Here is a 21,094-nt window from a genome sequence, read left to right as displayed (position 1 = left end):
GTTGCTTCGTCTTTTACAACGACCTGGAACCTCCCTCCCCCGTACGGGGTAAAACCGAATATATTATTTATCCCTACCGTATCTATTAAAGCTTTCGCGAACGTCCGCTTTTCGATGCTAGATTTTACCTCGAAACCGAGGATTTTCACTCTAGGTAAGAAGGAAGTCATATTAAGAGTATCCTTATAATTTCTCGAAAAAAAAAAAGGAAGGATCCAGTGGACCTTCCAGGGGGGGGGGGGGGGAAGAGAAACGCCAAGCGTTCCCCGTCCGCAAAAAAAAATCTCCTACTAACCGGCGGAAGACTGACCGACAGGCAAGATCAAAAATATCAGATATCATCAGAGAAAAACAGGAAAATAACAAGATAAGGGTCTTACCAAGTTGACTTGCAGTTATCATGCAGCAGGGCTCGCACAGGATTCTCAGGCTCTCTCGATCTCAGGAAAAAAAAAAACAGCGGCTGGACTTCTCAGTAGGTGGACATCAGCTAGACCAATTAATCTAGGAAATCTCGCAGCAAAGTCGGTAAAGTTCTGATCACTATTCTTAGGTATTTACCATAATGTAAAAACACATTTCCTAGGAAATGTATGCTGTTATTATTTCCGAGATTTCCGGTATTGCACTACGTGCTGGGCCACTTGCATTTAGCGGACGCTTAGTGATCGCCGATACTTTATAGTTTATTATACTATATTCGGCAAGAAACTCTCTGATTCCAATCTTTGAGTTTCTTATTCGGTTTTAAAACAATGTGGGATTTAATATCCCCTTAATTTAAATAATGTTTTTGTTGCCGAAATGAAGCTTATTAGCTCTTTATACTTAAGTAACTTAATGGTTGCACCTGTTCGGAAACTCGTATAGCAGAGTATAAAGTTCTTTTCGCTATACACTTTGGTATTAACTCGGTCTAGCTACTCACTGATGAAGCCTCAAAAAAGGCTGAAACCGGTCTGGGTAGTGACCTCACCACCATAATGTAATAACAGCATACATTTCCTAGGAAATGTGTTTTTACATTATGGTAAATACCTAAGAATAGTGATCAGAACTTTACCGACTTTGCTGCGAGATTTCCGGTATTGCACTACGTGCTGGGCCACTTGCATTTAGCGGACGCTTAGTGATCGCCGATACTTTATAGTTTATTATACTATATTCGGCAAGAAACTCTCTGATTCCAATCTTTGAGTTTCTTATTCGGTTTTAAAACAATGTGGGATTTAATATCCCCTTAATTTAAATAATGTTTTTGTTGCCGAAATGAAGCTTATTAGCTCTTTATACTTAAGTAACTTAATGGTTGCACCTGTTCGGAAACTCGTATATAGCAGAGTATAAAGTTCTTTTCGCTATACACTTTGGTATTAACTCGGTCTAGCTACTCACTGATGAAGCCTCAAAAAAGGCTGAAACCGGTCTGGGTAGTGACCTCACCACCATAATGTAATAACAGCATACATTTCCTAGGAAATGTGTTTTTACATTATGGTAAATACCTAAGAATAGTGATCAGAACTTTACCGACTTTGCTGCGAGATTTCCGGTATTGCACTACGTGCTGGGCCACTTGCATTTAGCGGACGCTTAGTGATCGCCGATACTTTATAGTTTATTATACTATATTCGGCAAGAAACTCTCTGATTCCAATCTTTGAGTTTCTTATTCGGTTTTAAAACAATGTGGGATTTAATATCCCCTTAATTTAAATAATGTTTTTGTTGCCGAAATGAAGCTTATTAGCTCTTTATACTTAAGTAACTTAATGGTTGCACCTGTTCGGAAACTCGTATATAGCAGAGTATAAAGTTCTTTTCGCTATACACTTTGGTATTAACTCGGTCTAGCTACTCACTGATGAAGCCTCAAAAAAGGCTGAAACCGGTCTGGGTAGTGACCTCACCACCATAATGTAATAACAGCATACATTTCCTAGGAAATGTGTTTTTACATTATGGTAAATACCTAAGAATAGTGATCAGAACTTTACCGACTTTGCTGCGAGATTTCCGGTATTGCACTACGTGCTGGGCCACTTGCATTTAGCGGACGCTTAGTGATCGCCGATACTTTATAGTTTATTATACTATATTCGGCAAGAAACTCTCTGATTCCAATCTTTGAGTTTCTTATTCGGTTTTAAAACAATGTGGGATTTAATATCCCCTTAATTTAAATAATGTTTTTGTTGCCGAAATGAAGCTTATTAGCTCTTTATACTTAAGTTTGTTAGAGCTGTTATTCAATTTAGTTAGAGAATCCAGGAGACTTACATTAGATGTGTTTAGGAGTACAGGTAACCCTCGTATAACGTGGTACTTACACAACACGGTTTCGATATCACACGGTCTACAAATTGTAGTAACCCTTAATGTTTTCATATATTTTTCACTGTGCAACTTAAAAATCAAATTTTATCTTTGTTAAATTTGCGCCTGCCTGTATCGCACATGTAGTTAATATTAGAGGAAATACCCTTTAGCACTCATGTACTTCAATTGTTTACCGTAAAAAGTGTTTGTTGAAAATTGTCTTCGTTTTCTGCCAGGAAAGCACATTAAAAATCATAAGTGTGTTAATTCAAGCTGAGCACTTTATTTTCTGGTGAGCTACATACAATATGTAAGGCTTTTTTTATGTAAAAAATTTATTTTATAGTAATGGCCACTAAAACTGCAACAAAAGGGAAAAAATCAACATTGAAAAGAAAATTAATTTCTCTCGAAGAAAAATCATGGATCAGTTGAAAAATGGAGAAAAACTAGGAGTTGTTGTAAGGACTTTGAATTTAAATGAATCAATACGACTTAGCTCAGCAATCCACTGGAGGTGGATGCCAAGCTAAGTCGTATAATAAACATCACACATATTTTTGTGATATGGTTAAAAATGAAATTAGTGAATTAATTGATGGGAAAACAGAGTTAAATGAGGAAGAACTGGTATAATTAATAGATGATGTTGAACTAAGTGGTGGTGAAGATTCTGATTGTGGTGAATCCGTTAAAGAAATTAGCAGAAGGATTGGACTTGAAAAGAAAGTTATTTTACGGATAATGATCGCTCAATGGAGCACTCCAGAAAATTCACGAGATAGTTGGATATTTGTTTAGCTCCATATTATGAACTTAATAATATGGAGCTAAACACTTTATTTTGCATGGCGGTAAGTAAGGTCTTATTACTAACTTAATAACTAAACCAGCCGAAGTATGCAACGAGAATTATATAAATGATGTCTAAGAGTTTTCAAGTGATGATGACATCCGACCACTCATAAATAAAGAACTTCTATGAAATGTTATTTCTGAAGACAGTGATGACGATTAAAATATGCACTTTATTTTATTTTGCCTAAAATATTTATGCATTATGTGCAACGAACTTTACGTACAATTTGTAATTTTTATAATTTTATACTATGTATTTGTTTCATAGTTTGTTTTCTTAACCCCCATAAATTACCTGAATTAAATAAAAATATTTTTTTGTTGGATATGTCGTTGTTTATATAATTAAAAAAAAAAAAACTATGTCGGAACATAACCCTACTTTTTCTGTGTGATTGGAGTCTCGCATAATGCGATTTATATAATGCGGCATTTTATGAAACCTAACATTCGCGTTATATGAGAGTTACCTGTACAACATCTACATAAAGCAAAGAGCTAAGTTTGACATCTCCAATTCTAATACTAGACCTAATACTACTTTATTTCATAATGTAATCCATATAGATGATGGATAAGAGTGGAAATAATATATATCCTTGTCTTACACCTGATTTTACATCAACCCATCTTCCTGTATTCTCTTCAGTTGTAACTGCTGACTTATAACTTAAATATAGATTATGTATTGCCCTGTATAATGTTCTATTTATCCATAATAAATTTAGTTTAATCCTTTATCCAAGTGTGAGCAAACAAAGTTTATGCCTGAAAATATCTTCAGGACTGAGGTAAGGTAGTACAACACCAGGAAACTCGCAGCAAAGATGGCCAAGCTACCATCACTCCTATCTCAGTATCTCCCATAATGCAAAACACATCTCCTTGCGGATATGTATAATGTTATGCATTAAGGGAAGGGCTGCTACCCATACCAGTTTCGACCTTTATTGAGGTCTCGTCAGTGGGACCCAGGCCCTGAAGTGGAGATACCAGGCAGAAGCAATGAAGAGGTCATCTTTACCTATAGGAGTTGCCATAAGGTGTGCCACCTTATTATTAAATTACTCTGGATTTAGAGAAAGATGTTGAAGTTTATTTTGCACTTGGTTCGACTATAATAAATTTAGTTTAATCCTTTATCCAAATGTGAGCAAACAAAGTTTGCACCTGAAATCTACAGGACTGAGGTAAGGTAGTACAACACCAGGCAACTTGCAGCAAAGGTGGTCAAGCTACCATCACTCTTATCTCAGTATCTCCCATAATGCAAAACACATCTCCTTGCAGATACGTATAATGTTATGCATTAAAAGAAGGGCCACTTCCAATTGGTTACTTCCAATTTCAAATCTTCTGTACTCTCTTGTATTTTGAACCAGCATGAAGATATCTTTATCAACAATGATGTGGTCAATGAGACTTTTTTATTTCTTGTATCGTCCTTTCTCTCCACGTGAATTTGTGCACATCTTTATATTCGAATTTGGTATTAGTAATGATTAGTCCATGTCCTGAGCAGAAATTCAGCAAATACTTACCATTATTATTTGCTTTGCTCTTTTCTCCAAATTTTCCCAAAACATTCCATGTGACTGGTGGGGTTAATTTCCAAATCTGCTGTTTAGATTTTCACAAGTACTACTTTTTCTTTATATAAGCTACCTGTTCTAATGACTCAAAAAATTCTCTCACTTCTTCCTTAGAAGAACCTTTTATGGGACCATAGGCACAAACAAACAAGTTTCATTGTCCATTACCGTACATTTTGAAGTGTGTACCCATATCACTCTACTTGAAACTGCCTTCCAATCGAGAGAATTATCTTCGTGTTTAGTGTTGAATGTTATTGCTACTCCTTCCTTGCCATGATCATTATTGCCCGAATATAACATCTATTTAGTAAGATGTCACTTGTTTTTGTCTTCTTTGTCTCAGTAATGCCAATTATGTCCATGTGATATTTTTCCAATTCTTCTGCAAGTTGGATTTCCTTACTATTAATACTTCTTATACTGATGGTTCCTATCTTCAGTTCTTCTGATGGGTTTATTCTTCTTCTTGCTCTAGATGTTGAGTTGGAGCTTGTAGTATTAAATCAATAAAATAAAAATTTGGGGAATTCTCTGGAACTGGCATCTTTAAAAGGTACCTGTGTGACTATAAACAACAAATTACATGATAAACACAGTAATTAATGTTAATGAAATGAAAGTACAGCTATTTCCTACTGAAAATAACAGTACGTCATCAGTGCATAGAAACAAGCAAATCAAAGAAATGGGAATATAAGGTACATACAGCAATCGGCTTACCAATTAAAAGCATGTGCTAGAATTAATATATTAATAAATAATAATAAAACAATTTTTGATGGTTACATATAAAATGGCAATCTCCCAAACTTTTAGGGAGGGGGGAAGAGACAATCATTCCAATTCAGATTTGGCCAATGTAAAAAGGCTCCGCAACTTTCTTTGAAAAGCCGTTCATATTTATTAAAACTGCTTCTATGAAGAAGACAAGCTTCATCCCACTGAATACTGTGTTTGGTGTCAATATTATGCTGTGCCAGACCAGACTTTTGAGATTTCATGTGTTCAATATAATAATGATGTTCATTAATTCTTTTTTCCACAGAATTTAATGGTTACAACCCTCATAAAATCCAGAAGATAATTGATTCCTATGTTCCAACACCTCAGGATTCCAATCCCTTATATTTCTGGTATCTATGAACCTATTGGTAGAAATTTGAAGAAGTATCACCTTATTCCAACATATTTTCTTATCAACAAAATTTCTCATCTGTTGCCATCTACAAAAGACAAACTGTCACCTCTATCATTAGCTGGCGTTTATCAGATACCTTGTGAATGTAATCCGACATACTTGGGACAGGCCATTCTGTGGAAAAAAGAATTAATGAACATCAATATTATATTGAATACATGAAACCTCAAAAGTCTGGTCTGGCACAACATAGTATTGACACTAAACAGTATCTGGTGGGATGAAGCTTGCCTTCAACAGAAGCAGTTTTAAATATGAATGCCTTTCAAAGAAAATTGTGAAGCCCTTTTACATCGGCCAAATCTGAATCGGAATGATTGTCTCTCTCTCTCTCTCTCTCCCAAAAGTTTGGGAGATTCTCATTTTATGTAACCATCAAAAATAGTTTTAATATTATTTATTAATTTCTAGCAACCGTTTTTTATTTGATAAACTGATTGTTGTATGTGCCTTGTATTCCTGTTTCTTTGATTTGCGTTTTTTCTACACACTGATGATGTACTGTTATTTTCAGTACGAAATATCTCTACTTTCATTAAAGTTAATTACTGTGATTATCGTGTAATTTGTTGTTTCCGGAACTGGGATTTCCTTTTCCTGAAGATAAAAAAAAGTCTGGATTTGAAAACTAGTTCCACATTTTTTTTGTAGAAAGCTCACATGAAGCACCACCTCTGAAATTAAATATGTCTGTGTCTCTCTCCCCCACCAAATGGAGGGAAAACAGCTACCTCATTTTTTTTTTATGTTGATACACACGAGGTGTATCAACACTAATGTACTATAGGTTGATTAATCAACCTATAGTACATTAATACCATATATAGGTAGAGGGTTGAGAAAGGAATACAATATACAGGCTTTTAAATCAAATGTAAACAAGGAACTGGTTTACATTTGATTTAATATATTGTATTCCTTGGGAATACAACATAAGGGGATGGGGAAGACTACAATACAGCAGTAGCAAGAATGAAGGAGAAGGAAAAGAAACTAGTTCTGTGGGTTTCCAGGTGTACTGTGAAGAGATTGTGGGCTGAAGCTGCACACGTTCCAACGGACTTAGTACTGAGTTGAAGAATTATTGATTCTATTTCAGATGAACATTTGCCATGGAAATATAATAGAATACACATATTGCAGAAAGCTAACTCCTGTGCAAAAGTGGGAGGTTGAGTTGGTAAGAGATGTAGGCGCCACATGTGTATGTAACAATGCCATGGTCATCCAAGTAATTATGCCAATAATATATGACTACAACAACCTTCAGCCATTCCTTCTGAAAAATTAGTAATTTTTATGTAGATTCTCAGATACTTCTTGCACCATGAGGCCCTTCCATTATATGCTTATGGTAGTTCAGAATTATCTACATGTTAGCACAAGAAAAGTATATTTAATATACTACCAGATATTTCAGTTCGAAAATAGCAAACTATCATCAGTGACTTGACAGAAAACAGTTTTCTACAAGGTAGAACACAAACAATTGATCATTCAAAATTAGAACGAGTGCGTGATGCTACATCGCTAATCATATCATTTCACTGAAGAAAGGTAAACATAAGAGTGCAGAATAAATTTACAATGTTATACAAAAAACTTATTTATAAAATCATACTAAAGATATCATTAGACAGATGTAGTATCTAAAAGGCCTTCAACACCCTAACTTGAATCGGATCAAACTTTTGACAAGGATAGGCAGTCATTCCAATTCGAGTTGAAGTAAGGTCTCAGCACTCTCTTTGAATAGGTGTTCGAATTTATACCGACATCTGTGTAGAAGGCGAATTTTGGACCAGAGAATGTTGTGGTTTGTCTCTATTCCATATTGCGCCAATCCAGACTTATCAGATTTGTTGTGAAGAATATAAGATTGATGTTCTTGTATTCTTTTTTCCATAGAATGTCCGGTTTGTCCAAAGTAAGAAAGATGGCAGTCACATAGCACTTGGTATACATCAGGAAGAGACAAAACTCGCCGTGTACACAGATGTCAGTATAAATTTGAATGCTTATTCAAAGGGAGTGCTAGGGCCTTACTTCAAAGCCCTAACTTGAATCGGAATGACTACCTATTCTTGTCAAAAATATGGGAAAGTTTGATTTGAATAACACATTAAGTTTGTTTTAATTAAGGCCTTCTAGATACTACATCTGTCCAATGATATCTTTAGTAATTCTGGTAGAAAGGCTTATAAGTTGGCTGCACATGATTATTAAATAACTTAAGGAAATCACAACGTATACTGGAAAGCAAGACCACCAAAAACGAACATATCCAATAGTGAATATAAAGCTCTACAGGAAATGAAGAAAAACAAAGAAATAGTAATCACCAAAGCGGATAAGGGGAACCCCACTGTGGTTCTCAACCAAACTGACTACACAGGTAAGCTTAATGCTTTATTATTAGATCGGGCTTCCTACCTCCCTATTGAATATAATCCCACCAACTCACAAATTAGAAAACTCCATACGCTCCTTAGGAAGGTCACTTCTTGGCCTGTGGAAGTTACCAACAAACTAAAACCTTTTAACTCTAGACACCCGCTTCCAAAAATACATAAACAAAATGTGCCATTACATCCCATAGTGGATGGCAGTGATATCCCCCACGTACAAATTAGCCAAAGCGCTCACACACTACTGGCAACACACCATCACACACAAAAAACTCAGCCCACTTCAAAGCCAGCGTAGAAAACCTTATACTCCAACATATTGACATAATGGTCAGTTTTGACGTCTCCTCCCTATTCACAAATATCCCACTCAAGGAAACCCTAGAGCTCACCCAAACCAAATTTCCTCCTGATATCTCAGCCCTATTTCAGTTCACAATGAACTCAGGCTATTTCGTTTGGCAGGGAAAATTCTACAAAAAAGATAGAGGGGACAGCCGTGGGTTCACCACTCTCCCCACCCTTGGCCAACTTCTTTATGGAGACTTTTGAAGAGAAAGCCTTAAACTCTGCCCCACAAAAACCTACCATATGGCTTCACTATGTTGATGATGTGTTTGCTATTTGGCCACATGGCTCTGATACACTCCTCTTCTTCTTAACACACTTAAACAACCAACACCCCAGAATCAAGTTCACCCTGGAAAAAGAGGAAAACAACAGCCTCCCTTTCCTAGACTCACTAGTCACTAGCCAGCCTGATGGAACCTTGGTTTTTTCAGTTTATAGAAAATCCACTCATACAGGCAGGTACATTCACCCCCCCCCCACAACAATATGGAGTTATTAAGACACTATATAACAGGGCTAAACTAATCTGTTTAAATGACAATGCCCTAACCACTGAACTAAATCACATCCTTAACACTTTCTCAGCCAATGGCTATAACCCCAAAAAAATACTAAAACCAGGAGGCACCATCAGGACTTTAGGAAAAACAGTAGTTTCCTATCTTTGACCTCATATGCTGTTTTAGTGCCTGCATGCACGTGTCTTAGTCTTATGTTCCCATGAAGATGGCAACATGACATTGCCGAAATATTGGAAGTATATATTAAAGTTTATTTTAATTTATATTCCAGTATACATTGTGAATTCCTTAAGTTATTTAATAATCGATATCTTTAGTATGATTTAATAAATTACGTTTTTTAGTATGGTATTGTAAATTTTACGTGTAATTTATTCTGCACTCTTATGTTTACCTTTCTTCAGTGAAATAATATTGTGATTGGTGATGTAACATCACACAGCTCATTCTAATTTTGAATGATCAATTGTTTATATTCTACCTTGTAAAAAACTGTTTTTCCTCAAGCTACTGCTGATAGTTTGTTATTTTCAAATTGGAATATCTCGCAGTATATATTAAATATACTTTTCTTATGCTAACGTGTAGATAATTCTTAATTTCGCATTCAAAAGTTTTTCTCAAAAGTAGAATTATGGTAGTTCAGAACATTTAAAAATGCCAAGGAAAAATCAGTTAGCAATTCTGGAAGATGCCTTAAAATTAAAAATACATTTTTTTTTTTTTATGCAGACTATAGAAAACTATTAAACAATTGCAATTTTTAAAATTACAGATAAATAATTTTTATACATAAGCTTACACAATAATGCCATTTTTTCCAGACAAATTTTCAGTGAGTTAAGTCATATCAGCAAAAATAATGATACAAAGATTTTCTCCATGAGGAAATGCACTAGTGATTATTCAATGAAGTAAATATTTACTGAAAAAGTCGAAGATTAGTTCATGATCCAACATTTCATTTAAGATGTCAGTGTTTCCTAAATGAAAGATTGGTTGAGTTATATAACTCTGCAAATCTAAACACCTACATCACTTAAAACAATAGAAACACAATAATATAGAATTTAGCAGCTAAATACATTAAGATGTCATATGGGCTACATTATCAAATATAACAGTTAAAACAGATAACAATATCATATAGAGTAAAAGAATTAAAAAAGAAAATCCTGGAGTGACATTTATTGTTTTTATGCAAATATTTACTAAACCAGTTATTATATTTGACAATAAAAAATAGGCTAGTGCATTCCTGTTTATAGCATTCCAAAGAATAGAATACTGAGTATTGTGTGTTTCTTGTTGAACTCTCTTAATATCAGAGGAAACACTGGCTGGTAATTGGTCTGCTTCTGTAACTGCATTTATTAAGTGGGTACTAGACTTACTTCTTAAGAGCCCTTGGACAGAAAGAATTTTGATACCTAAATTACATAAAAGATGTAATCCACTCTGAATAGCAAATGTAGAAACCTGTCAAAAGAATTATCAATAATATTATAAACTTGGATTAAAATTAAAAATGTAACAATTAAATTAAGTACAGTAATCAACTGTTATGCTTATAATTAAAAGCACATGCTACAGATACGAATGTAATACATATTGCAATTTCTACTGACTTCTAGGTTTTCTGCATGCATTAGTTTATTATATCCAATATTTACAATTTTTTTTCTTTTATTTATCATGTTATATTACAATATTTTATTCTAGATGTAAATATTAAATCAAATGACATTTGGATATGACAGAAGCACATAAAAAAGCATGTTTATAGATCTGATTACACTTAAAAGTGTGACTAAGGACCCGTATCTTGCAATAATTCATTATATATATATACACACACATACATATATATATATATATACTTACAATCCACATACAATATGAAAAGTTTGCTAATCTTCTTGACACAGGCTCCACATGTATATGTAACAGTAGCATGACCACCCAAGTAATTATACCAATAATATATAAGACTGCAACAACCTTCAGCCATTCCCTAAGAGTTCTTCTGAAAAATGAGTAAAATTGGAATGGCATTATGCTATATACTTGTATACAAGGTTTGGCAATAAAATCATGATTAATGAAAATATTATTAAAATATTTTATTCATGAAAACATGGCAATAAAGGATTAAACAAGAATATAATTTCTTGGCAAGTTTAATTTCTAACTAAGAAATTAAAAATTGGAAAAATTTTCTACTATCACAATAATCTATCAAACTGCATTCCTTTGACTGCAAAACTCCAAGTAAATTTTCAGCTGTTAATTTTCTGAGTGAACTAAGCAGAACAGGCAAATTATATATCAATTCTTCTCAGTCGTCCTTTCCTTTTTAACAAGAAAAAAATAGTTAAACTTGCACTTATTATATAGGTAGTGGCCATCTCATAATGCATAGCATTATGCACATCCAAAAGGAGAGGTGTGCTCTGCATTGCAGGATACTACAGCAATTGATGTTAAGTTAAGCCTCTATACACAAGTGGCCTAGTTTTGAAGATACTGCATGCATAAAATTTGTTTGCTTACACTTGGATAGAAGATTAAATAAGATTATAATTTCTTGGCAAGTTTATTTGTAAAAAGTGGAAAAACTTTCTACAAGAAAAAACAGTCCTATGTTCCAGTAGTAGAGAGAATATGTATCAACAGAAAAAACTCATATCTTTCATGCCATATGAAAAATTAGTTCATGCATAGCATAATGAAGGTACATATATTAATTTAGTTTCTCTTCTTCCAACTGTTAAAAAGGCAGAAGGTGCTTTGCTTTCTTCAATTAAACTAAATCCTATTAAGAAGTACTTTAAAAGTATTAGCATATCAAATTGCTGCTAACAGACTATATCTATGCAATTTTTAGAACTTTTGTTGTATTTCTCAATTAATTTTATGGAAAGTGTGGATCCATATTATTCCATAACTTCAAATTTTCCACTGCTTTTCTCTCTCCCTTCATTATCAGCTACTCACTTATTTTCTAGGTTCTCAGTTGCCAATCTAACAAATGCTATGTGATGCTATATGAGTTGCATTAGTCACACACAGGTTCTTCATGACATGCTTGCTAATGCTGCTGTCAACATGTGCCTTTGATGAAAAGTAAATAGCTTCTTATAATTTCATTGAAATACTATTATGTGACACCTCCAGAGGGGTGCAAAGACTCATCGAGGGAGGGCACCTATTCTACAACTCAATCCACCAACTACAATGACTGCAACTACACCACCAACGCCATCTACCACCACTATAATTATATCATTATTCGTGCTTTTTTTTTCCAGCATTTTCTTGCTCTATGCACAAAAGACATCAGTACTGGAATTGATTTTCTGCAATGGCAACAGTGGTAAGTGCAACTGAAGGGAACTATTCAGCAAACAGCTGAATAGTTCAGTTTGTTTCCTATATCATTTATATATAAATTAAATAGTAATGATCCTAGTATAGAACCTTGTGGCACACCACGGGTCACTTGTTTTCTCCTGGATTCTACAACTCTGTATACCACTTTCTGGTATCTGTCCATCAGCCATCCCTCATATCCATATAACCAGTGTCATATCTATCTTCATTTGTTCTAATTTGCATAACAGATCTCCATATGGTATAGGGCAGGGGTGTTCAACCTGTTGATCACGGAGCAATTTTTGGTTGATCTTTTGTGTATTCCTCCTTACTTACACATTTAATTAAAACTGAAAACAACATTTTATTTATCATTATTTTTAATTCGCTTTAAGTGTATTGCTATTGTTTATTTTTTGTTAAAATTGTCAAATCAGTAATTTTCTTATAAGTCTGGGTAAATGAATTAATTTGGATCAGTGGAAGTCAAACAGCAAGCCGAGTGAATACGATTATAAGCAAAGTGTAAAAACTCGATTGTAACTTAAATATTAAATATTCAAAAGCATATTATATCAATTTTTTACTTAGGTTGAGTCACATGTGAATATTGTAAAAAAAAACTTTGTCTTGGTATAGTTTGTATTAGATGTTTTTGTAAATAACACTTTTGAAGCTAACTGTACATACTGCTTTAATAAGAATGTGTTAGAGTGTTAAAAACAAAGGCAATGTTTTTGATGCCGAAGCTGTACATGGCAGCATTGTTAGTGAAACTTGTATGTATGTATGAGAAAGGCTTGCAGGCTCTAAGTGTAAACATCTCCGAAGTCAGTCAGAAAGAGTTCAAACAAATTTCCGATGGTCGGCAACTTACAATCAAAAGAAAGCGGAGGTCTCAGAGGAGGCCTAATAAAAAGGGACTGAAGCAAGCAGAAGGGGTCCTGGTTCCAGAATTGCTGTCAGAGAGAAGGCTGCCCGGTCCAGAGTCGCCGTCAGAGAGACTGCCAGGATCCACATTGCTTGAGAGAGAGGAGTTTCCCGCTTCCAGAAAGCAGCTTCTCGGTTTGAGACACCGCTAGAGAGAAACTACTTCTAGGCTGCAGACAAGGTTTCAAATTACCGAAAGGAAGAGTTCCAATTGCCAGAGAAAAGTTTCCAGGCCAGGTTAATGTCAGACATTCACCAGTGTGTTGCGTTTTCATTACAATTTGATGAATCAAACGACTTCACTGATGTTGAATTTTTTCTTGACAATTATTCATAAGACTATTACACTTTTTTATAAAATCTTTATCAAGTAGCTTTATTTTTATCCTCCTACATGTTTCGCCAATCTGTTTCTATTGGCATCCTCAGGGAATACAAATCAGTAAGCACAAAATGAAGGTTACAGACTAGGTTATAACCGATGGTTCTAAATCATACAAAAAATTGGTATTGTGCATGTCTCGTTAACGTGATTTATTCGTGATGACTCATGACGTAATTGTTATGAAAGTTCATTTCTTTGATATTTAATGATCTGATAAAAGTTTTCCAAATTTCTGGTAAAATTAGACCTTGATTCTTGTTTAGGTTTTCAGTTTTATGGATGACTGTAGCTGCTTCTTTAAAGGTTCTTGAATGGTAGTTATCTTCTATGTATGGCATAAGGCTCTTATCCCACTCAATGTGATGGTTAGTAGAGGCAAAGTGGCATGAAAGGCCTGAAATGTCGTCTGTTATTTCTGACATATCCTATGTGTTCTTTCTTTCTCGTTTCGAAGCTTCTAGATGTCTGACCTACGTAACTAATACCACATGAGCAAGGTATATTATATACTCCAGAGTATTTGTAGAATGGGTGAGGATCTTTCGGTGATCTTAAAAATTTCCGAATAGTATTGATTGGTTTGAATGCCACTCTGATCTTGTATGGTTTTAAAAGGTTAGCTAATTTTTTGGAAAGGTTGTTGACAAAAGGAATTGTAATTGTACTGATGTATTGGACGTCATCACGTTGTCGATGTGGTATATCAGTAAATAGAATCTTGTTATAGAGTTTTTTAGGGTAACCATTTAAAGAAAGTTCTCTGGATATTGTGGTTAATTCCGTTAGTAGATCATCCTTGTCTGTCGTATATTGTATAGCTCTTTTCTTGAGACTATGGATAATGCTAAGTTTCTGAGCTATGTGATGAGCTGAGTTGAAATGGAGGTAACGTCCAGTATTTGTAGGTTTTCTGTATACAGACAGGTTGATACTATTATTGGATTGTTTCTTTATTAAAATGTCAAGGAATGGCAGTTTTTTATCTTTTTCCATTTCTAATGTGAATTTGATGGTACTGTGGAAACTATTGATTTGGTTGAGGTAATTCATTAGTTCTTCTTTTGTATGATCCCAAATGATAAAGATGTCATCTACATATCTGTACCAGATTTTCGGTTTTGGAAAGATCTGGGTTAAGATTTTTTTCTCTAGATCTTCCATGAATAAGTCAGCACAAGGAGGTGAGATGGGGCTACCCATAGCTAATCCAGTGAGTTGTTTGTAGATTGTTTCTTGCCAAATGAAATAGTTAGAAGTTAAACAGTGATTGAACAAAGTAGTGATGTTTCTTGGGAACAATTTGTCTAAGATGTTGATGACTTCAACCACTGGAATGTTAGTAAACAGAGATGTGATGTCCAGGCTTGCTAGTATATCCTCTTCAAAAATAGGGATGTTTTTTATTTTATCTATAAAATGTTTTGAGTTTTTAATATAAGTATCCGAAACGTGAATGTGTTGTTGTAAAATCTTCGCAAGATACTTGGATAGTTGGTAAGTGGGAGAATAGATTCCATCAACTATTGGACGTAATGGTATAAAGGATAAAAATAAAGCTACTTGATAAAGATTTTATAAAAAAGTGTAATAGACTTCATTGATATTGCTCAGTTAATGGTATTTCAAGATTATTCAAGTAAAAAAGAACTTTTGAAAATTATACCATTATTGGGAAGGACTAGGAGAGAAGACAAAAATTTCGGCATTTGATGAATTTGTGAAACAACACAAACTTCCGCTTTTTAAACTTGTGTCTATTACTACTGATGGTGCTCCTGCAATGATAGGTAATAAATCAGGCTTCATTTCATTATGTAAAAACGATGACAAATATCCAGATTTTTTAACGTACTACCACTGTATTATTCACCAACAAGTACTGTGTAGTAAAAGATTAAACACAAAAGATATTTTGGATATTACATTTAAAATTGTAAATTCGAGGAAAAGCCCTGCAACAGCAGTTATTTAAATTACAGGCAGATGATGATAGGGAACTTCTGTTGTACAATAATGTTTGCTGGCTCAGTAGATAGAAGTCAATTTTTAGAAAGATTTCTTGTATTAATTAATGATTTAAAAAATTTTCTTGATGAAAAAGGAGATATTTATCCACAATTGAGCGATAAAAGATGGTTATTACACTAATCATTTTTAGTAGATTTCTGTATGAAATTAAGCAATTTAAATTTAGAGTTACAAGGTAGAGATAAAAATTTAATTGACATGTTAAGTTCAATAAAAACCTTCCAACAATACTTACTTTTATTAAAGAAAAATATAAATGACCACGAATTTAGATATCTCCCATATTTATTAAAATTTTTTTGAACAAAATCAAGAAATGCTTCACTATCTGGTAATTAATTTACGGAATTCACAACGCATATGAAGTATATTAATTAAAGATACTTTAATGAATCACTTCTATATTTCGGCAATGTCACATTGCCATCTTCGAAAATAGTAATTACCAAAGCTGATAAGGAAAGCGCCACTGTGGTACTCAATCAAAAAGACTACAAAGGTAAGCTAAATTCTTTAATACGAGACCGTACTACTTACCTCCCCATTGAATATAATCCGACCAACTCTCAAATTAGAACTATCCACAGACTCCTTAAGAAGGTCACTTCTTGGCCTGTGGAAGTCACCAACAAACTTAAACCTTATAACTCTAGACCCCCCCCCCCCCCGATTATATGGACTCCCAAAAATACATAAACAAAATGTGCCATTGCGTCCCATAGTGGATGGCATTGATTCCCCCACATATAAATTAGCCAAACATTTAGCCAAAACGCTCACACACTACACTGGCAACACACCATCACACATAAAAAACTCAGCCCACTTTAAAGCCAGTATAGAAAACCTCACACTCCAACACACTGACATAATGGTCAGTTTTGACGTCTCCTCCCTATTCACTAATGTCCCACTCAAAGAAACCCTTGAGCTCATCCAAGCCAAGTTTCCTCCCGATATCTCAGCCCTATTTCAGTTCACAATGAACTCAGGCTATTTCGTTTGGCAAGGAAAATTCTACAAACAGATAGAGGGGACAGCCATGGATTCACCACTTTCCCCACCCTTGGCCAATTTCTTTATGGAGACATTTGAAGAGAAAGCCTTAAACTCCGCCCCACAAAAACCCACTATTTGGCTTCGTTATGTGGATGATGTGTTTGCTATTTGGCCACATGGCTCAGACACACTCCACTCCTTCCTAACACACTTAAACAACCAACATCCCAGAATCCAGTTCACCTTAGAAAAAGAGGAAAACAACACCCTCCCCTTCCTAGACACTTCAATCACCTGCCAGCTTGATGGATCTTTGGTTTTCTCTGTTTACAGAAAACCCACCCACACTGGCAGATACATTCACCAGCAATCCCACCACCCCCCCTCACAACAATATGGGGTGATAAAAACACTATATAACAGGGCAAAATTAATCTGCTCAGATGACAAGGCCCTGACTATTGAACTAAACCACATCCTCAACACTTTCTTAGCCAATGGCTATAACCCCAAGAAAATCCAAAAAATACTAAAACCTAATAACCACAACCCCCCTCCACAATAAAGACTACACCAAGTCTATCACTATCCCCTACATCCAGGGTACCTCTGAAAAAATAACTAATATCCTCAAAAAATATGACCTTACTTCCTGTTACAGACCATATAAAAAGTTGGCATCCCTTATCCGCTCTACCAAAGACCAACTACTTCCCCTAGACCTACCTGGTGTATACCAGGTCCCTTGCAGCTGCAAATTGTCCTACTTTGGCCAAACAGGCAGAACAACAAATATCAGGATTTCTGAACACCAGGACTACATCCGGTTTCCGGTACAGCCGCTCTGGGTTGGCAGACCATGCCTTGGATACCCGCCATAAAATTCGTTGGAAGAAAACAAAAATAATCCATCGCAGCAAGTTTAAATACGAAAGATTGTTCAAAGAATCTTCAGCAGCTCTAAAAAACGTTCCTAACCTCAACAAATTTGGGTGCATGAAACTGCCCCAAATTTGGGAGACTTTCATTATGAGAACTTCAGCCCAACGGCCAAGACTACCAAATTAGCCCGCAAGAGGGCACCATTAGGACTTTAGGAACAGAATTAGTTTATTACTTTCTTCCTCATTTGCTTTGTTCCTTAGTGCACATACCATATCTTTATGTTCCCGAAGATGGCAATGTGACATTGCCGAAATATAGAAGTGATTCATTAAAGTATCTTTAATTAATATACTTCATATGCGTTGTGAATTCCGTAAATTAATTACCAGTTATGTCTAACCAACGTATAAGTCTTACTACTAGAATCATGCTTCACTATGATTTAAAAGAATTTATTCGTGAAATAGAATTAGTTGAGAAAGAAATAAATTCAAGATTTAAATATTTCATAAAACTGAAATGATTGTATCTTTTATCAATAATCCATTTCAAGAAAACTCGAACATCACAGAAATTTCAGATAAAATTAGTGGGCTGTCTGATATAAACCAAGCTGAAGTAGAACTTGAGATAATAAACATTCAGAATAGTTTACATTTAAAATCAATAAACAATGAAGTCATTTGGAAATATGCACATGAAAAATTCCCAATATTAACTGATGTTGTGTGAAAAATTCTGTTGTGTTTCAGATCGACATACTTGTCAGAATCCGCTTTTTCAAATATGACCATCATAAAAAATCAATTAAGAAACCAAATTACAAATGATCATTTGGATGATTGTGTGCGATTGGCCACTTCTTCATATCAACTTGACTATGAAAATATTGCAAGGTCCCAACAATGCCAAATTTCACATTAACTTTTTTTTTTAATCAACCAGCATTTCCTGTAACTTGTGAGTTTGTAATCAATCTATTGTTTTTTCTAACTTTGGTTTTCCAAAATAGAAAAATAAATATTTTATTCCAATATTTTTTTTTTTTTTTGTTGTATTAAAATAATTAAAAGTGATAAATAAATTTTTAAATACACAAAGTTTTTAGTTGTGTATTTTTTTTTAGTTTTTTAGTTGTTTATTCGTGCGTAATCAGATATCAGGTTGGGGGAACGTGATCTATATAAGAGAGTAGATCACCGAATAACGTTTTATAGAAAAGTAGCTCGCGTAGTAAAAAAGGTTGAACACCACTGGTATAGGGGGAACCCATCCCATGCAGTTACATGTACTACTAAAGCAGAAAAAGAGTCATCAAGGATTTTGTTAAAAGATAATGTAATTTTTGTTCAAGAATCCAAATCAGTCTTAGAAATTTCAGTTGAATGTGCTATAACATCACTTTGTTCTTTCTCTCTTTTTAAAATAAGTTAAATTTGTGCTGGATTTTAAGATGCAAACCACTAGTACTTCTACCATTTTTTTTTTAAAGCACTGCTTACACACATATATCTCCTACTTCAATATATTTAATATATTGCAGTGAATTTTTATTCATGACAAAAAAAAAAAAAAAAACACCTTTCCAATTACCTAATTTTATCAAATATCAAGTTACATGAAATATTTTTTAATTCTTATCTTTGACTTTTCATTATTGGACTCACTGCTTTCTTAACAAGCAATCAGAACACACAATATAATTTTATCATTAATATACAGTGCCAAAATACTTGGATACTTTAACACATTTGCTATGGTTATGGAGTGCATACATCATAACCAAATACAGGCACAGAGAGTTGTGTATGGGGGGGGGGAATCTGTTTCAGGATATATTAGAAACCAATATTTAAGGGAAATTCTATATTTGGTGGTATAATTAAACTAAATAATAAAAACACCTGAATATATATAGGTATCTCAGTACCAGAATGAAAATAACCTTATATAGTGAAAAACATCTCCTCCACCCCTGAAAAAAAAAAAAAAAAAAGAGAGAGAGAGACTATAGTGCACAATTGCAACAAAATGGTTTTACTGTAGCATTAAATATATCATAGACCCAATGCATTGTATTTAGTGACAACTGGAGTAATTTCAGTATTTAATGCAATTAGAGACAAATGAAATTTATGACTTGTGTGGTGAAAAACATTCTTTCTCCACAGAAGTAATATTGCAACACTAAATTAAATTATTTCAAAGTAACTGATAAGGGAAATTTAGTCATTAGTATATATATACCTCACTACCTACACAAACAAGATTTATGTAATCCAAACTTTCAATAGCAAATACTATTTTTTTTAATACCTTTTTATGTCTTGAAATAAGATTTTGTACATCGAAATTTTCTATACCATTAAGATGATTTACAAATATATTTTTAGAAATACAAGTGTACTGAACTGAAATTGTCATGTCATGTATATATTTAACCATTTGTATAAATGTGCTCATTACATGCAAAAGGGGTGTTATATGGTCAAGAAAGTTCCTGGTAAGATGCTGTTAATGAATGAAAGTGGGAGATTGGTGACTGCTGCAGATTACATAGTCAAGGTGTTCAGTGAACAGTTCCTCAGGATGTTTCATTCTCAGTGTGAAATCAGAAGCTCAAGTGTAGAGAATGAAATGAGGTACATGAGATACAGGCAGGAAATACATGAGGAGTTAAGCTAGATGTCAATAAGGCAATAGGAGTTGATGACATATCACCATCTGTCTTGAGGGAATGTTCCAGTGAGTTAGCATCAGCCTTGGCTAGCCGTTTAACAGGAGTCTTGCAACAGTACAAGTCCCAAAGGAGTGGAAGGAAGGGCAAAATCGTTCCGCTTCATAAGGGTGATGATAAGGCTTAGGCAACATATTATAGGCCAATTTGTATATCTCGAGTTGTAGTTAAGATACTGGAGATGTTGGTGAGATATAGAATACAAAAGTGGGTTGATAACAGTAGTATTCTGTTATCAACCCACTTTTGGTTCCCGTGCTTGTCAGAATGGGTTTGTTAAAGAGAGGTCATGTTTTACAAACTTGCTTATGTACTATAACAAGGTGATGAATGTATTGGACAAGGGAGATGCATATATAGTGATATATGTAGATTATGCAAAGTCTTTTGATAGATCACCACACCATCAGTCGGTCACTAAATTGAAGCAGATGGGATTGGATGATGAACTGGTGAGTTTGATAGGTGGATGGCTATCAAATAGTTATCAGCAAGTTGTGTGTGT

General features: G+C 34.4%; 1 protein-coding gene and 1 long non-coding RNA gene across 3 annotated transcripts in view; one reads left to right on the top strand and one right to left on the bottom strand.

The window, feature by feature from the left end:
* The first annotated feature begins 246 nt into the window (after positions 1-246).
* The window catches only part of LOC150093996 (uncharacterized), a 40,521-nt gene continuing 19,673 nt past the window's right edge, over positions 247-21,094 (top strand). The window contains exon 1 of the long non-coding RNA XR_016550313.1: positions 247-528. This is a non-coding gene — a long non-coding RNA (uncharacterized LOC150093996). The remainder of the gene's footprint in view (positions 529-21,094) is intronic.
* LOC150093995 (glucosaminyl-phosphatidylinositol-acyltransferase PIGW-like) overlaps positions 10,055-21,094 on the bottom strand; it is an 81,226-nt gene continuing 70,186 nt past the window's right edge. For both annotated transcript variants that reach the window (XM_090412901.1, XM_090412902.1), the window contains exons 7-8: positions 11,135-11,276; positions 10,055-10,729 (exon numbers count right to left, since the gene is read on the bottom strand). In XM_090412901.1, the coding sequence (XP_090269027.1) occupies positions 10,337-10,729; positions 11,135-11,276 (535 nt within the window). In that variant the 3' untranslated portion in view covers positions 10,055-10,336. The remainder of the gene's footprint in view (positions 10,730-11,134; positions 11,277-21,094) is intronic.

The sequence above is a fragment of the Typopeltis vanoorti genome, chromosome 23, assembly GCF_054136105.1.
Source record: "Typopeltis vanoorti isolate ZY-2024b chromosome 23, IOZ_Tvanoo_1.0, whole genome shotgun sequence".
NCBI classification, from domain to species: domain Eukaryota; kingdom Metazoa; phylum Arthropoda; class Arachnida; order Uropygi; family Thelyphonidae; genus Typopeltis; species Typopeltis vanoorti.
The sequence above is the reverse complement of the archived record's forward strand: the minus strand, read 5'-3'. Positions and strand labels throughout refer to the sequence as shown.